This window comes from Hippocampus zosterae, chromosome 13 (assembly GCF_025434085.1).
Source record: "Hippocampus zosterae strain Florida chromosome 13, ASM2543408v3, whole genome shotgun sequence".
In the NCBI taxonomy this organism is placed as follows: domain Eukaryota; kingdom Metazoa; phylum Chordata; class Actinopteri; order Syngnathiformes; family Syngnathidae; genus Hippocampus; species Hippocampus zosterae.
This window is the reverse complement of record NC_067463.1, coordinates 6,354,606-6,372,890: the sequence shown is the minus strand read 5'-3', so window position 1 is coordinate 6,372,890 and position 18,285 is coordinate 6,354,606. Positions and strand designations below refer to the sequence as shown.

Below are 18,285 nucleotides of genomic sequence, written 5' to 3'. Positions count from 1 at the left end.
TTAGTTGAGTTGAAACTTTGGGGCTAACTTCACTTTCATTGATACATTAAATATATGAAAGGGTGTTCTAGAAAGGGGTATGTAGCTCAGTGGCGGAGCATTTGACTGCAGATCAAGAGGTCCCCAGTTCAAGTCTGGGTGCCACCTTTTAGTTGAGTTGAAACTTTGGGGCTAGCTTCACTTTCATTGATACATTAAATATATGAAAGGGGGTTCTAGAAAGGGGTATGTAGCTCAGTGGCGGAGCATTTGACTGCAGATAAAGAGGTCCCCAGCTCAAATCTGGGCGCCCCTTTTAGTTGAGTTGAAACTTTGGGGCAGGTTCCACTTTTATTGATACATTAAATATATGAAAGGGGTTTCTAGAAAAGGGGGGTGTAGCTCAGTGGCAGAGCATTTGACTGCAGATCAAGAGGTCCCGAGTTCAAATCTGGGTGCCCCCTTTTCGATGAGTTGAAACTTTGGGGCCGGCTTCGCCTTTATTGATATATTAAATATATGAAAGGGGGCTCTAGAAGAGGTGGGTGTCGCACAGGGGCAGAGCATTTGACGGATTATCAAGAGGTCCCCCCAGTTCAATTCATGGTGCCCCTCTTTCGTTGTTGTTTTATATCAGTCACATGCTTTTCCATTCAAAGCTTCATGCAGGGGTTGTCACTGACATAAAACGCCGTTGCCATCTTCAGGAGATATAAACTACAAGGTGCTCCAAGTCCCGTGTGATGCCAGACTGCAAAGGGCTTGATTTCCAGATGACGAAAAATATTTTTATTTGACATTCAACATTAATTGCTACTTAAATATACACTATGAAACAGTAAAAGTTGGGTGTGGCAGTCAAGTTCGTCTTCAGTTTGTCTTTGAAGTCGTTTCAAGCAACTTTTGTGTCCAGCCACTTAACTTGGATCAGCGGCACTATCGATTGACCAAGAACCGAATAACTATATTAGAGGTAAATGTGGGGGGTGGGGGGACGACACAAGAGTGGAGTGGGCTACTTGTTGGGTTACAGAGGTCATATCACGCTGTGCCTCCACCTATTTGCAGATGCTACCTTAAATATACGTTTTGAAACTCATCTATGTCGCCCCCCCACCCCCCGCCTTCCTTTTGTGCAGTGTTCCCCACTAATGTGAATGTTTGCTCTTCTCTACTCCTCGTCTGCGAGCGCTTTGGCAAGGGACTGCAGCACCTCCCTCTTGTCATACAGGTACATCTGCGTCTCCCACAGCATGTCTACTAGAATGGCATCGCTCACTTCATCAAGCATCACCTCCTGGGAAAGCTGCGGGCTCAGTCTGCAGGAGAGGGGAGGCAAATACAGTAACAACAGTGAGTCAAAAGATTGTTTTTATAGTACTATTAGTAATAGTTGTAATCACGGCTGGGGTGAAACAGGACATCTTTGTAATGAAGAAACACCAACAAAAACTTTGACACTAACACATCCCAAGAGTATTTGCAAGTGCTTCTACCTGTGTATATGTGAGTGTAACATACCTTTGGTAGATGGTGTCTATCATTTCGCACCAGGCACTGGCTCGGTCCACGGCGCAGCCATCAGAGTCAGTACACTGTCAGGCAGCAAAGCAATGATGTCATGCACGTTAGCTCAAACTTTATTTTTTGAGTGAACTGATACTCACACAGTCCACTAGCATTTTCCCCAGCTCCTTGGCTCCGACAATGCTCTTGGCTAGTTCCAGTGGATTTGAGGGTCGGAAAACATCCACGGAACTCACCGCCACCTGGGGTGGCTTACCTGAAGGACGTGGGGGGGGGGGATAACTCAACAGGCACTTATCATCATTCGGCGCAGTGGAGCCTCTTTGACAATTTAGAGTTTTCGGGCAAACCAACATGTATGTTTTTGAAAAACTGCTACGCAGGAAGAACAAGCTCGCTCCACACGGGAAAGCCATAACTGAGATTCAAATCTTTTCATATGTGCCTGTATTATACTGCCCCCTGGTGGCCAAAACACACACAGACCAGAAGGAGCACAAAGCTGGGCTGGAACACCAATTCATGACCTGAGTTTTGAATGTGCTCACAAAACGAATTAATCTCGTTAGTCAACCCATCGGTGCACAGTATTTGACTTTCTTACGTATGCGTGCACACAAGTGTGAGCGGCTTACCAGTCCCTAGAGAAACAACTAGCCCCAGCTTCTTGATCTCCACCCCGTGGCCCTGAGAATCAAGAGAGAATGTTCTTGTATATCAGACGGCTTTTAGTTTTTGAACACAGAAATTCAACAAAGTTGCATTACCTCTGCTTTTAACGCTTTGTAGTGCCGATGGATCTCCGACAAGGCGTCCAGAGTAGGGTTATTGGCCAACAGCCCTCCGTCCAGAAAGCGTCCCATTGGCCGGAAGTAGGTTGGGGCGGCGCCACTGGAGCGGGCAGCTCGCCACACCAGTTGCTCTTATGAGAAGACATAACACAATAGATTCGCCTTGAAATGTGATTTGCGTGTTCCATGAGTGATGCCGAACATTCCTCCTTGCTGACTGACTGACAAAGTGACCAAGTGTCTCTAAGCGAAGCGCACGCACACACCTTCATCAGTCCCCTTCCTACGCTTACTGGCAGGCTCCACAGTGTATCCTACTAGCAACAAATCCTCATCCTCCCATCCTGCAACAGCAACACAGCTGGCGCACAGCAGCGACACAGCACGGCGAATCACGCACAGCCTAAGGTACACACGGACGAGTGGTTCTTACCTTCTGGGATGGTGAGGGGCTTGAAGGTGGCGGTAGTGGCGTAAGGGGACTCTCTGCCGACGGAGGGAGGGTCGTAGTTCCTGAAAATGTGAAGCTCTCCCGGGTGGCGGTCTGCCAGAACGCTGGTCACCATCACCCTGCGTGACATACAAGAGTAAAGAAGAACTTGGCAGATTCACGGACAGTTGTCAGTCGTCTCCCAAGCACTCTCACCCGCTTATGTGGAACGTATATGTGGCTTTTGATGCTGGGGGGGGGAAATCGATCTGTACACAGATCACAGCCGAAAACGTGATAATCCAAAAAATTGTGTTGCATTTCAGTTCATAATTTTTTTTAATGATTTTATTACTTTTTGTATGATTGTTTTTGTACTCATTTTCCTTTGAAATGATTTCATATGTTTTATGAATAGAATATATTTATATGTGTTGTAATGGGGCTGGATAAAGCAGCACCTGGGGTACTGGACGTCTGCCATTTTGGTATTCTCTCCAAACTCTTTCTTCAGGAAGTCCTCGAGTGGGGCCGATTCGTAGGGTCGCGAGCCTCTGAACACCTGTTCCTTCATCCGAAAGTACAAACAGCGGAGGTACTCCATGGACTTTCCTGCACATTAAAGCAGAGTTGTGCACACGTTCATGTTGAGATGAGGGGTCAAGTGAGATGTGAAATGAAACAAACAAAAACCCCAATGTGCAGACCATGGACAATAGCGAGGGCCAGAATGCCGCCAGTGCTGGTGCCGGCCACCCAGTCAAAGAGCTCCCTGATGGGCCGGCCGGCCTCCTTCTCCAAAGCGATAAGCATCTGGATCAGAACCAGGCCCCTGATCCCTCCTCCATCCAGACACAGCAACCTGTCCGTCCTGCAGAGGGTTCGAACGTAAACTGCAGTAAATCACTCCGCTTTCACCATGTAACAAAGCTACAGGTACACGTACACACCTCCTTTTGTTCATCTTGGCACCGTCCATCTCTGACTTGCCTCTGCTCATTGCAGCGATCGTAGCTCCCATGTGTATTACGTCCTCAAATCCTGCGGGGTGATCAGATGGAAGCGGTTTGTGAAATCACGAAATGTCCATTTTCAGTCAGAGAGGGACACTTCAAACATTACTCTGTGTGTATGTGGCACCGAGCCACATCACCAAACACGTGCTGAAAAAGCGAATTTAATAGGCAAAGGATTGACTTGTTCAACACCTAACATGCAAGAATTAAAAAAAAAGTCTTCCTGTCTCTTAATTTTAAAATGCTATCACTAAGTTACATGAAAAATGGTACCTAAGTAAAGAGTTCAGAGGAGTGGCAGATAATGAGCAAGACGACAAAGGTGTTACCTATGCCTGGCGCAGCAACTTTGTTGCCGATGGGCAGAGGGCTGCCGGGGGAGGGGGGCAGGCAACGTTGCACACCCACACTACACAGCATGTCCAGCAGTATCTTTCTATTGGGACCTTGTTTGTTTTGGGTTTTTTCCCCCCCAAACAACATGCAAGGCAAATCGCAGTTAGACATGCACACACAAAGAAAGGGGTTACACATTTTTTATTGGTAGGTTAATAATGATCATAAAGATTAATAGATGACTTAGGCCGTGTGAACGGCCCTTTAGTGGCAAGCTCAAGATGGCTTCCTTCAAATAAAATAAGTATGAGGAAACTCGGAAATGACAAAAGAGGATTTTTAAGCAGTACCTTTGCTGGTGCGAGCGGCAATCAGGCCCGGCGTCTCTCCCAAGTCGTTGTGGATCTCCACGTTGGCTCCGAACACAATCAGAGCTTTGATCAGCTCCATGTGATCCATCTGTTCCCACACAACCGGTCATTATTGCGTTTGGCCAGGATTCGGGGCCACAAATCGCAACCACGCACCTTCATGGCGAGGTGCAACGCCGTGTTTCCGTCCAGACCCTTCAGGTTGGCGTTTGCGCCGTGGGTGAGTAAGACCATAGCTGCTTCGAAGCGACCTTTCTTGGTGCAAATGTGCAGTGCACTCTCGCCCGTCTTACTGAGGTAATTGATTGCGCTGCCCCTCTCCAGCAACATGCGGCACATCTAGAATGCAGGGAGTGTTGAGAGTAAAGCTCTCAGCGGTGGCGAGTAATGAAAAACAAATACGTTGTGCAAGTCATTGAGAAAATTCAGTCATGGTCTGTTCGCATGGCACAGTTGCACATTGGCCCACAACAAACAACGCTACAACTTAAAATGTAGGCTGGCGTTGGGGCTGTTTAGTGGGCCCGTCTGAGAAGTTCAACATTGCCCTCTGCTGTCAACTTTGTATCGGTGCATCAGGCAGCTTCTTTTTTGAAGATTTGCAATTGCGAAGGGCGCACCGGTGATCCAATGGTGAGTGCGTCGATGATTGTTCATCTCTGTGTGCCCTGCGATTGGATAACAACCATTTCAGGGTGTCCCCCGCTTACTGCCCGACGACAGCTGGGGTAGGCTCCAGCACCCCCAGCGACCCGTGTGAGGATAAAGTGGATCGGAAAATGGATGGATGGCAGAAGCAAAGCAGGTGGGCCTTTAAATGTAGTGGCGTGCCGAAGTCGGGCGGTGGCACCTTGAGATGAGGGCATTTACCCCAGCCCCACACTCGCTGTTGCTGAAATTTTTCTACGAGAAAACGTCAAGGTCAGTTAATTGACATCTTGGGGTCACCGTTACATGGCGAGGAAAAAAAGAGACGGCAACAGCACGGAAGAACGTGAAGGAAAGCGTATTACAGCATTGGTAAGAGATTTAGAGCACTAATATATTCTCCATCCGTGGCCTTATCCATATATTATATTTATAATTTCGTAGTATAATCTGAAAAAAAGTGTATTTATAAAGCATTTTCACGACAGCTGGAGCTGTGAGAAAATGCTTTACAGAACATCCACAAGTAGCAGTGATCGCGTCGTATTGTATGTTGACGGTGTGTCGCTGGTGCTTGTGCGTCAGTTAAGGTTGTTTCTGAGCTGGAAATCCACATCGGCGCTCCATCACAACCCGTTCCCTTTGAAACACGTCATCGACAAGTAAACTGGTCAGTGGCAGTGAATGAGTCAAGTGTGAGAAATTTTGCCAGCTCTACAAGCTGCTGATAAGCTCTGGAATGACATGTTTGTGATGTCCCTCACCTCTGCTGTTTTTGCCCAGTGGAGGGGCGTGCCTCCATACAAGGAGTCTTCGGCATGCAGCTGGTCAGGGTCTGCTTTCAGAATCTCCTCTGCACAGCTGACAAAGAAAACAATTCTTATGAAGTGCTACCCATCATATGGAGTGACAATTTATGGAACTCGGCAACGATTGTGGGGGTGAAAACTGTTTGCATACACATCAAAGCGGGACAGCTGCTTATCTCGCTCGCTTCTTTTCAATGATGATCGAAACCCGCAATTGTACTTTGGTTTTTCTGTGGATTTGTGTGTGTGTGTGTGTGTTTTAATGTTGCTTCAGAAGAGTACCAGTGATGGCAAAGAAGGAAATTATGAAGAAAACCAATATTGGAGCTTAGTGTGAAGTCAGTAACAAGTGTATGTCCTGGCTGCTCAGTCCAATGTACAGTGGTGGCTTCACAGACGATTGACTAATCTTGCAAGTTTTTTTAAAGATTCTAGACTGCTTGCTCACCTCCTCTCACTGTACTTCATGGCAGAGTGGATTGGGTAGCCGGCGCCGCCGGGAACGTTGCACTTGGCCCCGCCTCCCAAGAGGGCTTTGACGGCCTCCACTCGGCCAAGGCGACAGGAAACGTGGAGCGGAGTCTCCCCGCTGTTGTTCAGCTCGTTCACGCCCGAGCACAGGCGCGAACACAACACCTGGTGACCACAGAACAATACCGATTGCCAAAATGAGGAGCCAAATTACAACTATGGAGAGGATGCGTCATGTAGAATTAGCTTGAGTAGTTAAGTTTGTCTTAAAAGCACTGGAGTCATGATGGCTTACATAATTGGCAGCACTCAATTGCTCTGAATGGTGGATTTGTTCTGAATCTATTCCTTCATCGAAGTTGGGCCTATTAAGTTTGCTGTATAGCTGCAAGATCATCGAGACGTGCGCTGATTTTTGTTCCAAGCCTTATTACTATTGTGGTTTGTTGCTTCTCCACCCATGCTCGGTTTGTCCACCAGCTAATCATACTTTGTAGTATTACTATAGAGCAGAGGCTGATATTTGAGAATATGGTAATTTTTTTCCCGCTCACCTGGATGATGGCAGGGGAGTCGTGCTTGGCGGCAATGTGCATTGGCGTCTCTCCCTGGTAGTCTCTGATGTCAGTGCGAGCCTGGCTCTCCTCCAGCAGCTCCTTTACACACGCCTCATCACTTCGCTCGCACGCCAGATGCAGCGGCGTCTGACCGAGTGCATCCCGAGCGTTGATCTGACTGCAAACATAAAACCTTTGACAGTGAACCCCAGTTTACGTCGGGGGATACATTTCAGACCCATGTCTGACTTTGACTGTCTGTGTATGAACCGCAGCCTACAACCGCTCCTCTTGAGTGTGGTCTTGGTGTTTGTGTTGTACTCTTCAATGCTGTAGTTTGATAACAATGTCGAGCCAGTGCCGCAGATCAGAAGGTTTGCATTGATTTACACAGACAAAAAGCCAACTGACAACAAGTGCCTGGGAGTACTGTCTCACCTCTGAACGTAGTTGTGTTTGAGACACTCCCTGAGGCCCGTGTCCACGGCGATGTGAGCGGCGCTCCAATCCGGGTGGTTACGCAGGCAGTCGACGATTATCTGGGCGGTCTCGGCCTTCATCGGCGGGAGTGTGTCATAGAAGGGTGGAAGTTTAAGTGCGTACTGCGGGAACCAGTTCATGGCATCCTCTTCTGACGCCACCTGGAAAAGCCTGATGCCAAAGGTGATGCGCATTTAGTCAAATTTGGTATATGGTTAACAACACCTCAAAAACTACTAAACTGATTTAAAAAAACTTTGGGGGAACCCAATAAACTCTGGCACATCTTGGTCAACATATTTATTCTTTGTATCAGTTGGTGTGACCTCCAAAAATGATCATGTTCAGTCAACAAGCACTAAATAGGTTCCATAGTGTACAGTAATACCTTGTTGTCAGACTTTGTATGTCAATATGCAATCATGGGCCGAAAGAGGAATACTATCTGTGACATTTCAGGTACACAAAATGTACATTTCACAAACACAACCATTACCATGTGACATCTCCCTTGCCCCACTGACCTCAGGGCCGCTGCAGGTGTGTCGGGGCACATTAGCACACAATCCCATAATTGGCATTGGCCGTTTTTGTATAGAACCAGACGTCCTTCCTGCTTCAGCCTGATTTTCCCGTCCCCGCCGTAGTCGGACAACTGAACGTCCCTCACACGGTAAGGGTTGGTGAACAGGGTAGACACTGAGGTCACGGTGTCCAAAAGACGGCCCAGGAACTGCATCGTGACCTGGGAGGAATCATAATGTGAATCATTTCAAAACTTTTTCACCGATTAATGTGACCTATATAATTTCAGTGAAAAAAAAAACATTTTACAGCTGGGAAGTAAAAGTAACTTTGATAATGTGGTTGCACAAGTACGCATGCCTTATGACTGGGAATGGAGCTATGTTCAGAAATCACCAATCACAGTTGCACGTAATGTAACTTTGTACGCTGCTAAGCTACGTGCTGCCTGGTTAAAGCTACAAGGCCACAGTAGGCGTACATACCACAAATGCTTTTCTTGTTTAACATGACTTCTGGCATCCTAGTGCAAGATACACTTTACCCATGACTTTTCCTTTTTTTCTGCTTGCATTTTGAGGCTTTCAAATAGTCCCTTCCATTTTGTTAGTGCCCTTAAGGTCAGTAGCATCTGTCAAAGCCAGTAAACAATGGTAGGGGGTATTCAGGTCAAGTGTCAGGTCAATGCAGTGAAACAGTAGCCCCCATCAAAATAGGCCCACAGTGACCTCTGAATGGCCTTCAAGACTTTCACTGAGCCACTAGGCCATGTGTAGCCCAAAATCTACACTCTTACAAGTACCAGTCAAGAGGCGATAAGCAGCATTTTGGACCAACTGGAGATGCAGAATTGTCCGACTCCAAAATAAATTGCATAGCAATAATCTATCCAAGATGTGAAGAAAGCATGAATTACTGTTTCAAAGTGCTCTTGAGAAAGGAGAGGCTTTACTTTAGCCAGCTGCCTAAGATGAAAAAAGCTGGAGTAAACAACAGCACCAATTTGCCGGTCGAATTAAATGTTACTGTCAAGTTCAAGACTGTTGGCTTGAGATCAGTAGCCAAGTTAGGAGGTTTGGCTATTTTCTTTTTATTGAAATCCAAGAAATCCACTGCCAACAAGGTCTTGATTTCCTTCAGACAAGATAAAAGTGACCCAATGAGAAAGTGTCTTTTTTGCTCAAGGGGATGTAGATGTGACAGTCTCTGCATAGCAGTGGAAGGAAATGCCATGTTTACTTATGATGGAACTCAAAGGAAGCAGATACAATAAAAACAGCAGAGGCGCCAGAATTGAACGCAGTGGAACACCATACGACAGTGGGGCAGTTCAAGACTCAGAGCGAGCAAGGGTCATACAAAAAGTTCTGTCAGCCAAATAGGATGTAAACCACTGAAGGGCGCTACCACTAATGCCCACCAGGTGCTGCAAACGACCCAACAGAGTACTGTACTGTGGTCCACGCTGCAGTTAGATCAACAAAACAAGTTATTTTAAGTTATTTTCCAGGAGGATGTCATTAAAAACTCATAACATGACTCACTGTGTTATGCATCATTTGCTGGTGTAGCTCGCTAATTATTTTAAAATGCTGTGGTGCAACCCTGGCTCAAGAAACTCGGCCTTGACAAAAATGTACAGTCAAATTTTGCACCCAGTTCCACGCTGTTTTTTATCCCCGAAACTCTGGGTTCACGTGCAGTTAAATATTTCTTGGGTGAACGTAAGGTCATGGAGGTCTACGAGTAAGCAAGATCGTTGCATACCACAGTCAGCTCTGGTGCGAGTTTGGATATTGCTGTTCATCCATTTGTCTTGAACACAGCATGACTGTTTCATTTACTATGGAACTTATCACATTAATTTTTCACATGAAAAGGACAGCAAGATGGATTATTTAACTTTGTTTGTGTAACCCTGCCTAAGGGGCTGCAAGAACACAATTTAGTCACACAAAAGTCAGAACATTCAAGCATTAAAACAGGTGCTGCTAAGCGTCCTAACGGTGCTGAACTGAAAGAGATCCTTTAGATAATGACCCAATCAACGCTGGTATATTGGCTGTCGTTTGTCTCAGTTGTACGTTTCCCATTAAAAAACAAAGCATTGGAGGCGAAACTCTATTATGAATGATAAAACAAGTCCATTCATTCTAATCGCACGTTTCTGGTCGTCCAGTTTCAATTCACATGACAACAAAACGTCAGAGCCGAAAGGCGGTGAGAGCAGTCATTTAAAGTCGTTCAAAAAAGGGCTCCCATTGTGAAAACAAAACTTCGTAAATTACATTTCTCCCCGTTAATCGTAGATAATCGCGTTAAGTATCGCAGAAGCAGAGCACGGAATCTACTTACAACAACCTCTCCTTTGTGATGTCTGACTTATGACAGCGGAAAAAAAGACTACCCTGTAACCAAGCTTGATGAGTGACACTATAAGAACCAATCACAGAGCTCACTTTATGTATGTAGGCGGGAGATAATAATTGCAAACCTATAAGGAAAATCATTTAAATCACAATACTCACCCACCTCCACCCGAAACGAAACAATAAAATGACATATTCACGATTCATGATACTTTGTGTGGTTCTTTTATCTCAGTACTTATTTATTTGTTTTTTTGTTTTTTTTAATTTGTTTATCTGGCGGGGTTAAATAGTAAAATCTGTGTGTAAAACTAAGTAACGAAATAAAATTTTGGGACTAATCAAATTAGATTAACAACAAAATACAAGGACATACCATCTATAGAACAAACAAAAGTAAAATTGGGCAAACAAGAATTATAAAAAAGAAGGGTCTCAAGTTTATTTCCTAAATATAAATCACAGTCTTCTGGTTGGATTTGAAACTCAAGTATACAATGTATATATATAAAAATAGTCCAAATAGAAGCTGTCTGAAATTTACATTGAAATTTGAAATTGATAAAATTATTCAGGTCAGTCCAAAAATATGAGTACACTACAGTCCCAAAAACAAATGGGATATTGTTTCCAGTTAATTAGAGCAAAACAACGTCATAAGTCAACGTTCATTTTAGATTTTAGCATCTTAATTTTTACCTTTTTAAAAAAAAAACCATATCAATGTGTTTCTACTTAAAGATTTTCTAGACAAAAAACAGTTTCCAGTTTCTATCACCAGTAATCTCATAAATGTTGTTGTCACACCGGGATGACGTCGGCTAATAAAAGTGAAGCGCGGGGTTTGTAGGTTGTGGTGAGTGTTTTCCTTGTTTCCATGACGACGAGGGGGGCTGGCCTCAACCACGTGACACACAGGAGCAGTCAGAACTCAGTATCCGTGATTGCGTGCGTGCGTGTCGCGGACAGTTCGGCCGCGGTCGAACCAAGCAGAGCCGAACCTCCCCACCCCCTGTCTCCGGTAACCGATTCCAGACGGGAACCGCATGATGGAGCTCTCGGCGATGGGCGACCGCGTCTTCGCCGCGGAAGCCATACTGAAGCGCCGCGTCCGCAAGGTGAGTCTGCGCTACCACCACCTCCACCGTCCTCCCGCGTGTTTTGACAGATGTTATCCGCGGGAAAGTCGTTCGTCTTCGGCTCTCTCTCCGGCGCCGGAGGCCCCTGGCTTGCTAAGCTACATGCTAAGGTATCCCGAGAAAGTGTTCAAGACGTGACTGCCGTTTTGATGCCTTTGCCCGGCACTAAAAGTCACACAAAAGAGGCTCGCTTGTGAAAGACTGAGGCCGGGAGTAGTGTTTAAACTGGGGCCTGATTTATGGCAGCTAACGGTGGCTAAAGCTACGCGGCCCCAGTGGGCGTACATACCACAGATGTCTCTTGTTAAATGTGACTTTTGTATTCCCTCCTACAAGATGCTTTCAAACCATTCCCCTTTATTATGGTTGGCTTCCTATTTGAGGATTTCCAGTAGTTCCTTTAACTTTTGTTAGAGGCCACAAGGTCAGCAGTATCAGTCAAAAGCCTGTCAACAATACTAGGGGGTGCTCAGGTCAAGTGTCAGGTCCATGCAGTGAACCAGTAGCCCCTCTGAAAAGGCCACCGGTGACCTCTGAATGGCCTTAACTCAAAACTTTCACTGAGCTTCTTGACACATGTGCCTACTACACCAGTGGATCTCATTTTGGTTTAATGGGCTCCGTGAAACGGTATGCTGTACTCAAAATTGCATGTGCCTGCATACAGGGCCTGAGTGGGACTCCTTTTAAGACCTCCCCACTGTTCAACATGGTAATGAAGATGTGCAATTTTACTAGGGCTGTGCGGTTAACCAAATTTAATTACTATTTTGATTATTACACTCCTTGATTGCAAAACTGGAAAAAGCGCCAATATGACATTAACTTCTCACACGAATCGGACAGCGGTGCTGTGGTCGGCTGGTTAGCACTTGCACTTCACAATGCAGACATGCAGGGTTCGATTCCGGCTCCTGTGTGAAGTTTGCATGTTCTCTCCATACTAATAACTTTTTTTTTAAATGACAAGGTGGGGATCCAAGTTGTAATTTGTTTTTCAAATTACAACTTGACAAATATATTTGAATTCATGGATAAATCGCATAACGTCTGCACTTCTTGTGCATGTTTTTCTTGCAGGGGAGACTTGAATATTTGGTGAAATGGAAGGGATGGGCAATGAAGTAAGTGCTGCTTCAACTGATCACGTGTCCCCAAAAGTCCCTTATTTATTTATTTCAAGTCTAAATATAGATGTTTTTTTTCTTTAAGTATATTTTAAGATATGTCCTCTTTTGATGTGTTCTTTGTTCTCATTCAGGGACAGCACCTGGGAGCCAGAAGAGAATATTCTGGATGACAGGCTCATACTAGGCTTTGAGCAAAAGTCAGTAGATGGCATCAATTTAAAATAAGTTTCAATTCGTTTCACACACAAATAATTATTCTATTTCTTCAACAGGGGTGGTGGGCATTTGTTTTATGAATTAATGTTGTTCCACAGCCACAGGGGCATTTTCTTCTAAACTGCATGACGATCCCGACTGCTAATTTGGGCACGGGGTTTTAAGAAGGCAAAACTATGATTTGAGGAAATGCAGCACATATGTTGTGTTTGTGGTTGTCATAATAAACGGTTTTACTGTTTTATTTCTGTATTTTCTTTTCAGGGAAAGAGAGCGCGAACGTAATGGCCCCAAAAAGCGAGGGCCGAAACCCAGAAACCTGGTAATAAAGGTACATGAAAATGATGCTAATGTCCACTTTTTTTATTGGCACTCTCAAAGCGGTAGTCATTTAGCTGAACAAAATGCTCCTTAAATTGAAGCCCCTCTCAGTATGACACCATCCAGTGACAATAAACAAAGCATAATGATAATTTATTGAATCAAAATTTGCAGGGAGGGAGGGAAGGAGGGTATGTCATTTATCTTCATGTCTCCAACTATAAAAATTGTTTGGTAAAATTGATGTTTTTTTTCCAGCCTCAGAAAGGTGAAACAAGCTCTCAATGCACCAAATCTCGCCAAGCGAAATCGCGCTCCGCTTCCAGCCGAGTGACTCCTTCCTCCTCTTCCGTGCCTCACACTTTGGCCCCCACGTCCCCGAAGCTCAGCTCCCTGGCCGCAACCCACAAGCTAAAGAAAGACATTCACCGCTGCCACCGCATGTCCCGCCGCCCCCTGCCCCGTTCGGACCCCATGGCGTCCTCTTTCCCCGGGTCCGGCGGCTTCCCGTCCCGCCCTCACGCCTCGCCTTTCTCCGAGACCGTGCGCATCCTCAACCGCCGCGTGAAGCCCCGCGAGGTCAAGCGCGGGCGTATCATCCTCAACCTGAAGGTAATCGACAAGCCAGGTCGCAGCGGCTCGGGGAGTGGCGGCTCTCGCAGTCTCCCGGGGGGCCGGCAGAATATCCCATCCCGCAATCGCATTATCGGGAAGAAGGGAGAAGCTCCCTATAGACCTTTCCAGCCCCCGCTGAAGATGCTCGGCTTCCCAATGTACGGGAAGCCTTTTGGGTTGCAGTGCGGGGGACCCCTAGCCTTTCAACCTCAAACAGGGTCCTGCAACGGCAGAAACACCCGTCCTACCCCATCCGATTTGCCCGCTTCCGCACCCCCTTCCCAATCTGTCCCACAATCCAAAACTCCTGCAGAATCTCCAAATATCGCCCCGTCTGCTCCCACCAACCCTGCTGCGTCGCCCACTCTACCGACCGGGGAGGACGCCGGCGACGCCCCAGGTGCCTCCCTGCCCCAAGGTGGCGGTGGCCCGCCGGAACAAGCGAGGGTGCCCGCCGAGGGCGACCCAGACTGGCACCCGCAAATGGGACCCAGCTGCAAGGACGTGGTGGTCACCGACGTCACCACCAACCTGGTCACCGTCACCATCAAGGAGTTCCCCTCCCCCGCTTCAGGCCCTGCCTCTCCCGTCTCGGCGGAGGGTGCCGCGTCCCCACTGTCATGCGCCGCTGACACCACAGACACCACCCCGCCCAAGCCATAACAGGTCATTTGCTACCACCATTGAATAGTTGTTGCCGCTGCATCATTGAAAAAGATAAGAATGCTCACCTTTTCGAGATCTTAATTTCACAGTCAAAATAATTGGCACAAAGCCCTTTGACGAGAAGGCTAAAACCGTGAGTCGTTGTCTCTCGACCTAAAATGCTCTTAAGTTTGTTATAGTTACATAAACCTCCCAAATCAACTATAATCCAATTTTAAACTCTTCATGCCCTTTAAATTCCTAAAACATTTCCTGACAAATGATTAGAGTTTGAAAAAATAATGAATGCACTGAAGTTGCATTTGTACATGCGCTCAAGACAGGCTACAATCGTGCTTTGTTGCCATATTGTAGAATCTTTTAAGACGGTGATTCTCAACTAGTGGGTCTGGATCCAAAATTGGGGCGTAGATAGTTAAAAAAAATCCACATTTTTGGATTCAGGGTTCTTTTTCTCTTCAGAACTGTACTGAGGCGGATACAATATTGGGTAAGGACCCGAAAATATTATTCACTAGTCACAAGCTACTGCGTAAAAAAAAAGTGCAGCTCAGCCTTTGGATAATGGATATCATAGATTGCAATTACGGATATTCAATACCATCATTTTCCAGACTGATACCGGCATTGTGTCAAACCGCCGCAGTATGCCGCCAACTGCTTGCTTCTGTTGCGCTTGGAGCTGCAGAGCTGTTCCGAATATTTTAATACAAATTATATGAGAAATACAGTATATTACAAGCGGTGAGCAGCGCAGCAGGATCACCACAGTGATACGGCTATTGCTAAATTCATACCTCTATGAATGTGCCGCTTAAAACAAGAGTCCATTTGAAAGAAATGGCGTGGCCTCAAGGTTAGAATGCAACCAAATTCCGCCCATCCATTGAGTCGTCAAATGTATTTGAAAGTGTTTCACTTGAATTTGATGGCAGCTACTACGTGCTACCTGCCACTTGACTATACTTTGTTCACTTGGATAGCTGCGTTGCGTTCATGCGCACTTGGACAAACGCTCATTTGTGAACAGTGTGAAAGAAGTCGCCTGCAAAGGAGCCTTTTAACCGCCCCGCCCTCACAAACAACCCCGCCCATGCCGACTTTTCTTCAAATGCACGTCCGTTTCGACGTGTTTTTTGCACTGAACACACTGCAGTACGATGAAGTGAATAATGAATGAAATGCACTTGACTGCGTCCATAGACTCATGTACTGTAGTTCGTCAATGCCTTTCACTTTGAACGCAGAATACAGTATACACAAAAAGTAAAAGCCAGTATTTATATGCACACGTAGTAAGCCGCATTGGTAGACTTTGTAACTTATGGTGATCCTTGCCCCCCCCACCCCTTCCCGCTTGCCTTGACGTTACCATGAGTCCTTTATGGTAACTACGCCGTGTGTCATGGTCCTGAAGATTTATGACCATAATCAGAAAACGTGTGTGCCGTGATTGGCCGGCACCCGAGCATTTTCAGTCAACAGCATGTGGCAAAATGGCCGCCCCCGGTGATGGATTAAAAACTTGTGGATTTTGCTGCATATTTCATATTCCACAAACGCAATATCGATCACAATGCTGCGTTTGAACCAGCGGGGCCGCATAGAACATATTGTAAAGAAAATAGTTAACTTGACTTCCCCTTTAATGACAATTTGTCCGGTTTGTATGCCGAGGCCAGACCTCTTCAGACCTTGACACGCTGTTGTACTCGTCATGTCGTACAGTATTAGCAAGTTTCCCCAAAATAGTTGCCTTACAGCTGCTCTGTTCATCCCAAGCCGCAATCCGGGCGACAACCGTTTTAACCTCGCCTCGGCTCCGAAGAAGCAAACACTTCTGTTAGCCTGCCACAACTTAAGCATGAATATGAAGACGCAAGCTTGTAAAAAGAAAATGACGTCTCCTCTTGTTCTTCTGTATACTGGATGGTTCTCCTTGTTGTCAGTACTCATAGTGTCACTCGGAGCGGCTACTTCCAAAAATGGACCACATGAAGAGTCACTTCTTTTAAAGTTGAATGACTTTTTTTTTTTTTGGAATGGGCTCTTCTGAGGATCGTGTATGTCCGCTATGTTTAAGTTGTGGGTAGAAGTCGTGTCGAAGTGTACCAAGGTGTTGGGCTACTTGCCGTTGTCATAAGGGGTAGCATAACTCGATTTAGTGGCCTATCTTTCTACCAAATAGGATTTTTTTTAAGGTGCGTTTCCCTTTGTAATTTTTTAAATGGCGTACATATATAATTTTCCAGTGCTTTATTTCGCACTGCTTTTTTGAAAGGAAGGATCCTTGTTGATGAATTGAACCATGTGCTTTTAAATTGTATTCTATGTACTATAGTACATTTTCGAATTATGTTTAATGTGATGCATTAAATATTTTGCATTGTTAGATCCAGAAGGCTGTCTTTGTTAGCTCGTTTATGAGTTCTGTACACGGGTGACATTGTAATGTACGTATCTCTCTGAAGCATGTTTTCAATTGTACAAATGATATATATTCACTTGGCGTGTTACCTGTTTACTGCCGTCGCTTTCTGTGTGTTTTTCCTTTTACGAGGCTTTAAATTAAAAAGCTGTCCCGAAGCAGTTTGCCTAATTTCTTAAAAATACACTTGCAACAAAGTCGAATGAGGAATCAAACTATCGCCGTCATAAAACATGAACTTGTTTTAAACAATTTGCCCAAGCTAACCACTTGGGCAAATTTTAAAGTTGTCGATTCTGAATGACAAAAGTGTATTATAAAGTAGCCAGTCTAATATGAAGTTACACAGTAAAATGTTTTTTAAAAAGTAGTAAAATGTTGTCTGATGTTCACCAAAGTCCCACCATAGACAGCATTGAACATCATTGTTTATTCAGATGCCAGTGTGCTTGTTTGTTTTTATTTTTCAAAAATGCTTTTGTTTGTTTTAGTATTAGTTTTAGTTTCTAAAAACGGTCACCTCCAAAAGTAGTGGAACAGCACGGACAATCCCTTTTTTTTTTCTTATCCTCAAGACATTTGGGTTTCAGATCAAAACATAAATATTAGACAACAGTGCAGAATTCCAGATTTTACTTCATGGCAAACTGATTCATTGTAAACCTGATAAACTTCTTTTTGTTGGCATTTTGTTCAGGGTCATTGTCGTGTTGCATGATGAAGCTTCTCGCAATTAGTTTTGGCTCAATTTGTTTTCTGTGTTGTGGTTTTGGAGACCTCATCATTCATTCCGCTGCTGCTATTGCAAATCGTTTGTATTATTAGTTTAAGGTCTGTGCTTGGCATTTTTTGTGACTTAGACAGGTTAGAAATCCAGATAATTCCCAAATGGTTCACATACTTTTTTTGGCCCACTGAATGTGATGTTTGCTCTTTAACCTTTATGAAAGTGAGAAGGAATGCTCATGAATTTTAAACTGGGGCAAGTTCCTTTTCACATCTCGTTCCAATTTGTCCTAGTTCTAAGTACCAATCCTGTTGCTTTTCCGAACCTGTTCTGCCGATATTTTATGAAAGCGATTTACGTTAGAGTAATGTTTCGATATTCCGCATAGTGGCGCTGTTGGGCTGCACAAGAAAGCCGCGGCTCCCTCATCTGCATCGTGAAGGCTGCTTCAACGTCATGGTATTCTTTTCTTTATCGTTCCAACTGTTCTGAAATGACTTCAGATGACACCAGAAGCACTCGTATCTATTTCCACTCCTGCAGCGCACGTCCTCTATTAAGAGGCCAGACCGAATTAAAGTCGTCCCCTTAGTGTCATTAGTGGCCCACTTCCGCGGATGTGCGTGCGTTCGCATGTCACGTCTGCCACCTCTGGAGATTAAGCTGCCAATCTCGGCTGCCCGTGGCACCATTTATTATATGGCTCGTGCCTCGCTCTAGTGAAGCCTCGTATC

At 45.3% G+C, this 18,285-nt stretch overlaps 2 protein-coding genes across 4 annotated transcripts; one reads left to right on the top strand and one right to left on the bottom strand.

The window, feature by feature from the left end:
• Positions 1 to 745: 745 nt before the first annotated feature.
• pla2g6 (phospholipase A2, group VI (cytosolic, calcium-independent)) lies at positions 746 to 10,370 on the bottom strand. 3 transcript variants are annotated; one of them, XM_052083472.1, is made up of 19 exons: positions 10,296 to 10,370; positions 7,940 to 8,160; positions 7,374 to 7,586; positions 6,933 to 7,113; positions 6,356 to 6,543; positions 5,863 to 5,959; positions 4,607 to 4,789; positions 4,430 to 4,538; positions 4,073 to 4,189; positions 3,678 to 3,768; positions 3,435 to 3,598; positions 3,189 to 3,339; positions 2,731 to 2,867; positions 2,564 to 2,641; positions 2,274 to 2,428; positions 2,142 to 2,193; positions 1,647 to 1,762; positions 1,501 to 1,574; positions 746 to 1,298 (listed from the first exon to the last, which is right to left on the bottom strand). In XM_052083472.1, the coding sequence occupies exons 2-19, from the start codon at positions 8,152 to 8,154 to the stop codon at positions 1,151 to 1,153; spliced, it is 2,469 nt and encodes an 822-aa protein (XP_051939432.1). In that variant the 5' UTR covers positions 8,155 to 8,160; positions 10,296 to 10,370; the 3' UTR covers positions 746 to 1,150. The 3 variants fall into 3 exon arrangements, with proteins under 3 accessions (XP_051939432.1, XP_051939433.1, XP_051939434.1); XM_052083473.1 differs by lacking the exon at positions 2,564 to 2,641; XM_052083474.1 differs by lacking the exon at positions 4,073 to 4,189.
• Positions 10,371 to 11,204: 834 nt separating this feature from the next.
• On the top strand, positions 11,205 to 16,982 carry cbx6a (chromobox homolog 6a). The gene is made up of 5 exons (XM_052083416.1): positions 11,205 to 11,427; positions 12,529 to 12,572; positions 12,710 to 12,775; positions 13,059 to 13,125; positions 13,374 to 16,982. The coding sequence occupies exons 1-5, from the start codon at positions 11,356 to 11,358 to the stop codon at positions 14,391 to 14,393; spliced, it is 1,269 nt and encodes a 422-aa protein (XP_051939376.1). The 5' UTR covers positions 11,205 to 11,355; the 3' UTR covers positions 14,394 to 16,982.
• Positions 16,983 to 18,285: the final 1,303 nt, after the last annotated feature.